Source organism: Corvus hawaiiensis, chromosome 7, assembly GCF_020740725.1.
Source record: "Corvus hawaiiensis isolate bCorHaw1 chromosome 7, bCorHaw1.pri.cur, whole genome shotgun sequence".
Taxonomy (NCBI): domain Eukaryota; kingdom Metazoa; phylum Chordata; class Aves; order Passeriformes; family Corvidae; genus Corvus; species Corvus hawaiiensis.
In genome coordinates, this window is record NC_063219.1 from 13,206,228 (window position 1) to 13,218,233 (window position 12,006).

The 12,006-nt window shown below is 40.7% G+C and overlaps 2 protein-coding genes across 16 annotated transcripts in view; both read right to left on the reverse strand.

The window, feature by feature from the left end:
* MPP4 (MAGUK p55 scaffold protein 4) overlaps positions 1-7,123 on the reverse strand; it is a 28,946-nt gene extending 21,823 nt beyond the window's left edge. For 6 of the 13 annotated variants that reach the window (XR_007204675.1, XM_048308862.1, XM_048308865.1 and 3 more), the window contains exons 1-2: positions 6,562-6,669; positions 2,078-2,192 (exon numbers count right to left, since the gene is read on the reverse strand). Coding sequence is in view for 10 of the 13 variants with exons in the window: in XM_048308862.1 (XP_048164819.1) it covers positions 2,078-2,111 (34 nt within the window). In the remaining 3 variants the exon portion in view is untranslated. Of the gene's footprint in view, positions 1-2,077; positions 2,193-4,939; positions 5,033-6,561; positions 6,697-7,006 lie in introns of those variants that run through there. The other 7 variants (XM_048308867.1, XM_048308866.1, XM_048308864.1 and 4 more) reach the window with 5 other exon arrangements.
* Positions 7,124-9,036: 1,913 nt separating this feature from the next.
* Positions 9,037-12,006, reverse strand: part of ALS2 (alsin Rho guanine nucleotide exchange factor ALS2) — a 37,657-nt gene continuing 34,687 nt past the window's right edge. For all 3 annotated transcript variants that reach the window (XM_048309200.1, XM_048309199.1, XM_048309201.1), the window contains exons 32-34: positions 11,504-11,653; positions 11,152-11,248; positions 9,037-9,790 (exon numbers count right to left, since the gene is read on the reverse strand). In XM_048309200.1, the coding sequence (XP_048165157.1) occupies positions 9,752-9,790; positions 11,152-11,248; positions 11,504-11,653 (286 nt within the window). In that variant the 3' untranslated portion in view covers positions 9,037-9,751. The remainder of the gene's footprint in view (positions 9,791-11,151; positions 11,249-11,503; positions 11,654-12,006) is intronic.

Here is a 12,006-nt window from a genome sequence, read left to right on the forward strand (position 1 = left end):
GATTCAAGCTCAAAAAGAACTGAAACACTTCCTGGCATGGTTGTTTAAGAACTTTTTCTATGTTTCTTGGGATTTAATTATTACCAAGGGCTTTTGGAAAACCGTTTGGACACAGTTAATACTGGAGTCAAGATATATGCCGATGGAAGAATATTTTCGTGAATATTATTTAGTTACCGAGACTGTTGAGCAGTGTCAGCTGTGTCCTGGTGAAGGGAAGCGTGGCGCAGGGACCGTGCGGCCCAGGCCACGTGCACCGAGCGCTCTGAGAGCAGCAGCGAGGCAGTTCCCGCGCGCGGGCGGAGCCACGCGAGCCGCAGTGTCGGTGGCGGAGCGGGGAGCGGCGGGACCCGGCAGGACCCGCACGGCCGCGTGCAGCGCGTGGTGGAGCGAGCCCCGTGAACGCCCGACTGAGAGGGGCGGCGCGCGGGCGGCGGCTGGCGGCGATGGCGGTGGAACGGAGCCGCGCCCGGCCGAGACGCGCGCTGGAGCGGGGCGCGGGGGAGTCATCGCTCGGGGGCCCGGCCGAGACGTGGGTGCAGCGCCCGGCAGCGGCAGCGAAGCTGCGACCAGAGGAGGCGACGCACGGAGAACTGAGCGGCGTGGCCCGGCCCGGCCCGCGCAGCCCCGAACGCGACCCCGGGAAGAGCGCGCAGGCACCAGCAGCCCCGAGAATTCCAACACGGGAGCGACCGAAGGAGAGAGCAAAGACGCAGCGAGACAGAAAACAGCAGCCATTCGAAAAAAGGAAAAGATCATAGCAACTAAGACCTTAGGGATAGTAAAATGGTATAATGTTAAGCAAAATTATGGTTTTATAACAAGGTATGACAACCAGCAAGACATATTCGTGCATAGAACTGCTATTAAAAAGAATAACCCTGAAAAATGCATCCCAAGCTTGGGAGATGGAGAAGTGGTGGAATTTAATATTGTACTAGGGAGAAAAGGGTTACAAGCATCGCAGGTCACTGGGCCTGATGGTGTTCCTGTAAAAGGCAGTATATATGCAAAAAATCGTAGTCATGTTAGACAGTATCTCCATTGTAAGCCCCCCCTACAGTTTCCCTTTCCTAATCCCACCTTTCCCTTTTACCCTATGTCCTATTACCCCCAGTGTATTCCCAATCCGTTTTTTCATCCATGGTTTCCCTCACAAAACCATGCTTTTGCCAATTGTTTCCCCAAAAATCCCTTTCCAATGCCGAGTGGGGGATGAAAAGGGGGAGGGAAGAAGTTAAACCCTCTCCTGCCTCAGTTTCCCCACAAAGCATGCTCAGAGAATTCTGTCTCCCTTCTGTCAGCCCTAAGATGTTCCAGAGAATCTGTTTGGACATTTAAAGACTCAGGAGGGTGGCTTGTTTTGTTTTGAAACTGTTCTTGTTATGTTTATCCAGTTGTTTTCATTCTCCTTTTATTAAAATAAAACGGGTGAGGTGTTGGGGTCCCTCCCCTGCCGTGTAGCCCTGGGAGAGGGGCCCTGAGGGCACAGACACGGGGCTTCCCTGCCCCTGCTCAGCCTCGTTCCCATTGGTTGGTTTGTGTTCCCTGCGCGGGCAGAAGGACCCTTGGTCCCGTGACTGGAACAGTTCCTCGGCAGAGCTCCGGCCATGCGGCTGGAGAAATAAACATCTCTCTGAAACAGCTATCAAGAATCTGTCTGTCCTATATATTTCCTTTCCACGGGACTCCTGGTTTGATATATGCGTGTTGCAGGATCCCCACTGCAACATTAGGTCAATATTAGCAATTTGCAACTGACCTGTGAGAAAACCATACAGGCAATCTCACATGTATCAGTCTGGGTTCAAGCTCATACCTCCTACTGAGAAGAGGTGAAACAACAAAAAACTCCTTGGCTTTATAAGCCAGAAACAAATGCCAGGTATTCTCCTCTGATGCTCTCTTAAGTTAACTGCATACCGCCACTGAACATCAAGAATCATTCCAATTAATAAGTAGTAATACTTCAGACACATTAATCTCTCTCATGACTCAATGGAAGAAGAGTCACAGAGATCAAGGAATAAAACTTTTTTCAAAAGAAAGTAAACTGAAAAAGAGGTGCAAAAGTTACCATTATCTTTACTGCTGACTGTTGGCACCTCCATCTTCTCCTTTATTCAAGGATATTCCACCCACTTTGAATAGTGCATTCACACCACGTTGGTTTCACAAAGATAGATGCTGAACTAGGGAAAAGAGTACCCTCATATCAGAATACTGTCAGGTATCTTACATTGATAAGAAAGCAGAATTTAAAACAAAGTGGGGGGGCAATAATTTGTATTTAAAGTGCACAACAGGTGTCAAAAATAAATTAAATACATGAGTCCCACTTGTAAATTCAGCTACCCAGTAGCATCCAAAATACAGACAGACAAGCCTCAACTGGAATATGACATTTTAATATCTTTATGGAATTATCATTTGCTTGCTTCATTAAGTCATCTAAAACAAAAAGCTGTTTGGTCCATCTTCTGGCTCTCCAGCTTAAGTGTACTACCATGGAAAGTCTTAATTTTTTCTAAAGACTTAAATCTTGTTTCATATCAATATAGCTTAGAAAATAATCATTTTGAAGGACACATTACATTTAATTCCTCCTGATATTGACACAATATTAAAAGTGAAAGACTGGAGTTGCTACTGAATTTTAATTGACCAAAGACATGATTTAGAAAAAGGGGATCCCTGTCTCTATCATTATTTGAGTTTAAGGTCTTTGAAGGATTTGTTCCACAGAGATTTCATTATTTTTCTCTATTTCCTCACAGTGAATTAAAACACAAAAAACCCAAGCCCAGATAAAAATTCTTGGTTCAAATTACTTTGCTGGTATCATCATCTCTCTCAAGCAATAGGTTGCCACTTTTAGAGATGGAATCAAAGAAGTTATTTGCTAATCTAAAGATGTGTTGCTGATTTCTTTAATTATAAAAAGCGCATATACTACCTTATTTTTTTTCTTTAAATTTTAAAATCAGCATTTTTAACCAATGCAGGAACACACCACTTACTAATTAATATGTATCCATGTTGCATGACCTTTCCACATATAAAATATAAGCCTTCTAAAATTTTCTTTCAAATTCCTTCTCTCCCTTAAAATTCTGTGATAACCTATCACTAACCTATAACGTTCTCTTAAATTAAAACTGGAAGAAGTTCTTCAATCTGCTGTTCATGGCAAACAATGCAGTACTGGATCGCTTCAGGGAATTCTCTGAACTCTTCTTCTCAAAGTATTATGAAAATTCCCCAGGGAACACCACACAATGCATTTATACCCTAAAGCATCAAGAATCTGTGTATGAAAGCTCTTAAGTAATTCAAAATCTTCATTACATCCTATCTGATTTAACTTCAAATCACACTTGATACAAGTTTAAAGATACTGTCATGGTTATCAGTGTTGTAGATTACTCCTAAAGAATTAAATATTTCAGCTGGCCACTCAAGAGATGAGTTGGACTACAAATTAAAAAAACTAACATCAAACGTCTGAGCACCTCAGCCAATAGCGACCCCCAGTGTGACTCACTGAATGCTTTACCAAATTCTGCTAAATACACAGTAGTTTATCCCCTGGATTAATAAAGTAAAAAGGCAGCCATTTTCCTCTAGATTGCTCTGTAGATAGAAAACAGCAAAGGTACAAGCAGGAAAAGTATTATCTTGATCTGCTTACAAAAGCAGAAGGCATTACTGTCACTTTTACTGCACTTAATACTTATTTTTAGAACACGCTTCCTCTCTCTCCTGTTAAATCATAAAACTGCTTTCAAAAGGCAGTGGAAATTAAGGGAGAAAAAAAATCAGAAGTCATGAGATTATGACTCAAACATTTTATTACTGAGTCTGGACAATTAATTTCAAGTTACTTCTATGGAATACTCAATGACGCATCTTACTGAAATTCTAATCTGAAGACTGCTTTTAAAATTATGAATTATTCTTTTAAAGACTCACAGAAATATAGTTTGATCCTCACCCAATACAACTGGGGTTTGAGCTGCAATTATTTAATATTTTTCAATGGTCTCGGTTCTTTTCCTTTAAGAATTTGCCTTCCCCGTTTTTAAGCTTAGTTGATCTGCCTAATGATGGATTTAACAAAGCAGGACATATAAATCTGTCATGAAAACCTGTTCCTGTCTTCATCGAGACAAAGCAAGTGGAAACAAAGAACAACATTTCTGGAGATGCTAAAATATTTCAGATTCTGCTGAAGCACAAGCAATATCGTTAGCCCTTTAAAATACTGACAGATTAATTTTTTCCCCATCGAGCATTGCAGCATCTGGTATCAGTACAGCTTCCACAGAGAACAGATGTGAGAGCAACTTGAGTGTGTTTAGAAATTTTGGACACAGTTTATCTTGAAGGTTAACCTCAGATTTCCCAAAAAACTGGGAAAGCTACTGAAGGGTGATTGCTTGCCTTGTTGGGTGAAACCCTCAGCTACAGCTCTCAGAGTTCTAGGAATAATAATAAACATGCAGTAACCCTTCCATCCATTGCTGTCATCTTAAACTACAGAGTTTATGCTTGCACTAACAGAAGCAGCATTTTAACATTAAAATCTGTCAAGTTCTTAACACCACAGCTCACCTCAGCCATAAATTAGTAGCTGTTTCATATTTACACACAACAAAAGGAAAGCAGCTTCCAACTGCGAAGCCTGGTTTCAGAAGCTGTCAGTAGCAACAGATGCTGAAAAAGTCATCAGAAGAGAGGAGGAGTATCTTACTTCTTTAGAAAGAGACCTTCTGGATTGCTTGCTTAAGGGCAAAGGTCAGAGTTCAAACAAACTTAGAATTACTACTGTGCCTTTATTTCCAAAGACATATCTACGCAGACTATAAGGCCGGAGCTCAGCATCTCCTCATCCAAGGATCTAAATAAATTAGATGGAAATTCTTGCTAAACGGCTTACCTGACTAATCTCCCAGGCAGTGTAAGGGCCTTCCCATTCACGTGTATTGCAGGCAATTACAGATGCTCATTAATAGAAGACATCTCTCTTTGTCTGTTGTTAGAGACAGAACTGGATATCCACACTGACTGTGCGAGAATTTGAGTCAAAATCAGTCAGTCACCTCACATCTACAAGCATCTGTTATCCCAAATTTGGGCTACAGGGCTTCCTTCAGCAGCAGAGTATGAAATTCCTTGAACCTATTTGTCAGACAGACCAGAAGGTCTTATTGATACAAGGCTAGAGCTGCAAGGGAACCTAAGCCCTGTTTTTAATGAAGTTTCAGAATTGACTTTAAGTGGACAATTTTGCATCTTGTCAAGCCTCTAAAGGGGACAACACCAGAGAACCTGACATCCAGAACATCACCCCCCTGCTCTTATACACTCTGGTTAATAATTCAATTATTAATTGAATAATTTCCTTTTTACAAGGAAAACTACTCCTATCTTTAAATTTGCCAAAATTAATGATTTGGCATATTGAAGACTGCAAATTAGCTTGAGAGTAGGAAATACTCTGAGAAAGCTTTCACTGCAAATAAGCCACAGGAGAGATATTCAGCAACTCAAACCACATGCCCTGTTCAAGACTTTTTTGTTCTGCATTAAATAAGCTTAATTGGGCCAGTGTCATCACTGAAGTCTGTCAGCTTCCTTTTCTAGTCAGTGTAAAGAACCACCTTGCTTTTTGTATACTTTTTGAGACTTTAAAGTGTTTTAGCTAAAACAGCAACCCGACATATTAGTGGAATAAATTGACTATTTTAAGCCTTTGAAACCATTTATCCTTATCTCAACCCAAGCACCACTTAATGCAAGTCAGAGGCAGTAGAGTTTTACAAGAAAAAGACAGAAAAAATGTTATGTTCACACCAAGCATTCTGTGAGATGTCACAGAATCCTACCTGCATACATGAGGTAATTTATGCTACTACTCTTTGTACTCAGATCTTCCTGATGGTGGTTTATTCTGCCTCCCTCTAAAGCACAGCCTTAGAGCTGCAGTGGTGGTGTGAGTACCTTGTTTACACAGGGTAAACCGCTAAAACATCGCTTCCCAAAACAGCAGCACGCAGAGAACACTTGATGCAGCACACTGCAGTCATGAGGGGCAGCCAGCTTTACTTCCAGCTGTTTATTGCCAACAGCTTGGGCTTACTGAGAAGAAAGCAACCAACCAAAACCCCTTAAAAAAAACAACCAACCACCGTATTTCTACTAAATCTTAGTACTCAGAAGTACGTGGCTAGGTAGTTCAAAGAAAGGATTTGTTTTAGAGTCCCGTATCAGTGACATATTTTTCTACATTATCTCTCAACATACAAGAACAGGTAGTTTCATAACCTACTTCTAAAAAACAAGTACAGTTTTTGAAGATTAGGAGAGAGGAAAAAAATCTCTTTCAAGCTCCTACTCCCTATTCATACACCCCTCTAATATTTGGCTAATGGGAACTAAACAGATATTAGAAGTTTAAATAGGTTTGCTGTATCTATGAGAGGAAACAAATTTCCGAGTTACGTGGGGGAAATGCATCCTTGCAGTACAATGGCTTCAGTACAGTGCAAATTTTCTTACCTGCAAACCCCACAGAATATGCCATGTTCAGCTCATGCAGAATTTCCAGAGGGAAAGAGTATTTGTTGGATGTTAGTACAGCAAGTAACCTCACTGCCCCAGCTAATCTATGGACATCCTCTCCTTTCTAATCCGCAGAAACCTAACCTTAGAACTACTCATTACCAGGGAGAAGAGAACAAATCCCCTTAACCCTTTTCTTGCATAAAAAAAACTACATTGTCTCTTGCTTAAATAGTTTCTTGTTCTCATCAACTTTCCCAGTCAATAGGGTGCTCATCACTTGGGGTCTGGCTGTGGCTACCATGCCTGTGATTAAAGTGAGAATCTGTAACACCAGAGCATTGATCTTCTGTTGCTGGTTACAGGATTTCTGCTGCAGCACAGGAAATACATGGCTTTCCATTTAAAGAAAAGAAAAAGAAGAGAGAAAAAAAGTAATTACCCTGAAGCAATCCAGCTGGAAAGGTCCTGCAGGTTAACTCATTTCTTTTTAGTTACAGCAATACACAAATCAGAGCTGGTCTGTACTGATTTCCTAACGCATCGCAGCCCAGATCGGCTGTAAAGTGGAATCTGTGTCAGAAGCACATTAAATCCTGGGATTCTCTTCAGCTAATAACTGAGCTATGTATCAGAAGGACCAAAAATAATCCAGCCCAGACTGTCTGCTTCCCTTAATCAGCCAAGCTAAATTCATGTGATACCACGACTTTTTCTAAGAGGTTGAGTGTATATATACATACCTCCCTCTCTATGCTTATATATGTAAAGGCAGATGTATTCCTTGGGTTTTGTAGTTCCCAGCTGCACCATTCACAGAAAATGAAGTTACACCTTTAAAGTTACTACATATTTGTAGATACACCTTGTTCTTGAAAGGCAGGAAGATTACACAAAAACTTCCTATCTCCAGTTACATTTTTGGTTTAAGTTGAAGGCACAGAATCGATGTAAGAGGTCATATGAAAAGTGTAACATTAAAATCCTTTCTTCTGAAATATCCAAATACAAGAAATGCTAATTCAAAACAGTTACGGGGGGAAAAAAGTCTGTTTTTCATGGTTACACTCCCACAAAAGGCAAAATAAATCCTGAATTCAGATCTTCTGTGGATGAAAATTATTGGCATTGATTTACTCAGCTGTTCGGCATAGCCCCTTTTCGAAGGGCAGTTCTGTTCCTACAGGCTTCAGTTAATAGTTTCTTTTACATTGAGTTCCAAGAGGTGATTGCATGGAAATGCTGCATATAGTGCCAGGTGAATTCTGCCTTATCCTTCATCATGCTCTTCACTCCTGGTTGTGTGTCCTCTCCCCTTTTCAAGCTAGCTTTTTATAGCTTCCCTTTTATTCATATTATTGCTTATCTCTCCTTGAATTATTCAGTATAATTTTAAAAATTAAGCCAATTAATTAAGCCAACACTAAATTATTTGCAAACATTAAGTCCACTCTCTGTATTCTCTTATCACTAGTCTGTTGCAAGTTTAACAATAGTTTTAAACATCATTGCTCCAGAACTACTCTTTCCCCTTCTCTGAAAAAACGAAAAATAATTTTGAAGAGACCAATCACTTTTACTTTACTATGGAAACTGCTACATTACAGCTGTTGTTCAACACAACAGTATTTTGGCATATGGTTTCTTTCCATTTAGATGCCAATATAGGAGCCATGATCCCTACTCCAAAATATGATTAGCGTTATCTATGGCACTCTAACATAAATTAAGCCATTATAACACTCTGTAGTCTGTTTTTCCCTTCGTTTTTTTTTTTTTTTTTTTTTTTTTTTTTTTTTTTTTTTTTTTTGAGTCAGTCCTGGCACCTACAATACTCTAGTTACCCACTAGTGTTATTGGTACAAATGAAGTTAGCCATAAACCACAGAACACACACTCACAGATTCCCCAGGGAAATTACTTGTTCTCTGCAGCCTCCGAGGTGAGCTGCTCATGATCAGGATCACGCTAAGGGACCGCAGGGAGCTTTCCCAAAGTGGGAACACCTTGTTAATTAGTGCCAAGAGAGACAGCCCAGTGTGTCCTGCTCCGAGTGGGAAGCATGGAAGTACCAAAGCTCTGCCTCAGAGGCAGCTCTGGGTCGGCACAGGCAGAACCAGGAGTGACAGCAGCAGTTCCAAACCTGCTGGAGCAGCCACCCCAATGCAGCCTGCGGGGTGAACTGCTCGGGAGTTTCCCTGCAGCGGGAAGAGCTCGGTATTGGTGCCAGGAGTCCACCTCTGGGGCAACTGCTCTGCATGCTGAGCCCTGCTTCCTGGGAAAGGGCTGGACAGCACGTGCTGCTGAGGAGGGGAGTGAGAGAGGAGCTTGGTGGGCACCTTGTGTTAACCAAGGTCAACCCCCTACATCTGTTCAAGAGCACCCTTCACCCTTCTTCCCTCCTACCACAAAGGCTGCCAGAGACAGCATTTGTCCTCAGGGTGAACAAACTGAACACTGCACAGCGTTTCATTCAGTGCCAAAATCTGAAGTGGTCAGTGCCTTTTATTTATTTCATAAACATAAAGAATGGTAAATGCCTGTATATTTACAATTCTAGTAAACAGGGAAGTCCATAACAGTGTAGTCCATAACAGTGTGATTATTTCCACAACAGCACATGAATACTGCATTCAGCAATGCTGTCCAACACAGATGCCTCAAAACCTTTAAAGTCAAACACACTATAGGTAACCATTATAAATACTAACATATTTCTATTTCCTTAAATAAACATACAGCTTAATTCAGGAAGACCAAATGGTTCTGTGGTGCAATTAATTCCCTTTAAACGTTTCTGCTGACAAACCAGGAATAATAAAAACAAACCCACTGCTTTGGAAGCCATGCAGTCCAGACTCTCACAGGTGTTCTATGTAGATGCCATGCCTTTGTGCAGCATGGCTAATTTAAAAGGAGTAAATAATCTGTTACAATAGGAAAGTATTTCTTCTTGCTAGGTACTTGACAAATCAAGTCTTTAGCTTCATCACCACTTCACAGAAATCTTCTGGCTGCAGTTTTGGAATCTTAGAACTGAGAGTTCAGAAGAAACAACTTAGCATTTTCATCTGTAGCAGCAGAACTATAACCAATTATTTTCTAAGGGCCATTTCAGGGAAGAAGTGGTTGTTAGTGAAGTTCCACTGAGTAGATTATCCCACAGAGGCAGGTTGTGAATGATGGTCTAGGTAAGCTTTTCATGCTGAATCTGGTAGTAACACGCCTGAATTAAAACAAAGTTCAGATTAGCACAAGTGCCAGTTCACAGCAAAGCATCATACACAAAAAGGTTGATTTTTTTTCTATGCAAGAAAACAGGACAAGGCTCTCTACAAGCAGTGATGCAACAGTGGCACTCAACAAATGAGAACCTTCTGATATGTAAGCAAACAAAAGGAGCAACAGGAGACTAAGTTAAAAATTACATCCAACTCCTAATCAAGCAAGATAGCATGATTTGGGACTCTAAATACTTTCACAGATCCCAGCTGTGCCAAGATTAAAGTATATTTTTGCTTACAAGTCTCTCTTTGCCCTTTGACAGAAGGACTCAAAAAAAGAAAGTATTTTTTTACAGGACAAGGATGCAGGGATGAAGCATTCAGACTGAAAAGCAAAGGTTTCCATCACCCTGACCTGCTGCTGAGAGTTACTCACTTCTTAATGCTGGTTCAAATATGCACTGAGTCAGGTCAGCCAGGATCAGAAACTTAATATAAATGTCTCAGACAACACTTGCACCCATAGCAAATTAGATTCTACTTCTGCTTCCATCATGTAGGTTCTTCAGTAAATTTGAACCAATGCAAACCTTCCCTTTTTGCAACACTATAAAACTAACAGGTCTTAAAAAAAAACCTCTGGACCCAACTATTTTGAGTTTGCACAGACAGAAAATACAGTCATGTTCACCTAACAGTTCAGTTTAAGATTTTAATTTAAATTTCAGATTAACGGCCTCCCTCCAAAACAACATCACAAAAAGGCTCCACACAGCTGAACTGTCCAATGATCCACTTGATGAACAGTTTTGAGATAACAAAACACCAGATTTCCATTATGAATGTCTTAGCGTACAACAGGATGTTCTTCCAAACACACTCTCTTCCTTTTCCCATACTTAAAAAGGTAAGAATACTTGATAAAACGTGGAGAGTGACAGAGTAATATTTTTTACCCTAAAACTGCATTATTGGAAACTCTTGATGTAATGTTAAACTTTAATGGAATGGCTAATCTCCAAAGAAGCACTTCATTTCAATTTTTATAGGGAGACTAAGGCTTGTTAGGTTGCAGGGGAATGACAAGCTCCAGGTGAGCATTTAGAACAGTTCAACAGCAACCAATATTACATTTCAATAATGTACATTTGCACACTGCACCATTTTTCTCAGCAAAACCTGCAATTATGAGGTTATCCAAAGCTCTACATTAAATTTCCTTGCCTATCCTAGTAAAAAAATTCAATTTAAAAAGTCAAAGAAATTATAGCCTAATGTTCATATAATTGTCCTAAGCTGGTCCTTATTGCTAAAAGCTGACTATTTCCAAAGAAAGCCTTTAACAGCTGAATAATTTTCATACCTTCAAGGTAGTGAACATGATGCCTTGCTCTCCATGCTGGAGATAGGGATCCATCAGGTCTTCGATTAAGTGCACCTCAGACCCCAAGTTCCTTATCCTGTCACATGTGAGAGTGGGAAAGTGAACATGTGAACAAAAGTTGTCAGTATGATGTTTTTTAATTCTGAATTCAGGGCCTTTTCAAAATAAACTGTTCAAGATTTTTTCAGGCCAAAGCAAACAGTCAAACTGGAAAATTTATAGTTACAAAAAGCCAGTAACTAATGCTGTAACAAGCAGCAGGAGTGTTTAAGACAGAAGTACTTGTACTGCCTATGCTCAGCTTATGACTGATGCCACCCTTAGTGCCTACCTGGCTCGTAGCACCACATAGAGAAAAACAGGAAATAAGTCATCCATGGACCACAGAAAATCTTCCTGAAGGGTCTCAAGTACACTCTGGGAGATCTCTTCAAAAGTCTGCTGGATCACCTTCAACTTGTCAGCTGGGGTAAATGTGGTACTATTTGGAGAGCAAAAGCAAACCAGGACAACAGCACGCAGTTAGAGATCTGCATCTAAATTAGGAAGGCAGCTTGCTGGCCAGCATGGCCCTCCCCGTGGCCAAGGAGGTCAGTCAGACATTCACACTGCAGCAGCCAGCGCTGCCAAGGCTGCACAGTACCCACGTTAGAATCACCACATCAAGGCACACTGCAAGTGTACTGCAAGTGAGACTCTCTTCACAGTTTTATAGTGTTTTAATATAATGGTGAAAGGGAAAAATTCCTTTCTAAAATATTTTTAATTCCTTAATTTCTTAAATTCTTGCATAACAGACACAGAAGAGCCTCCCATGCACACGTCACTTTACCA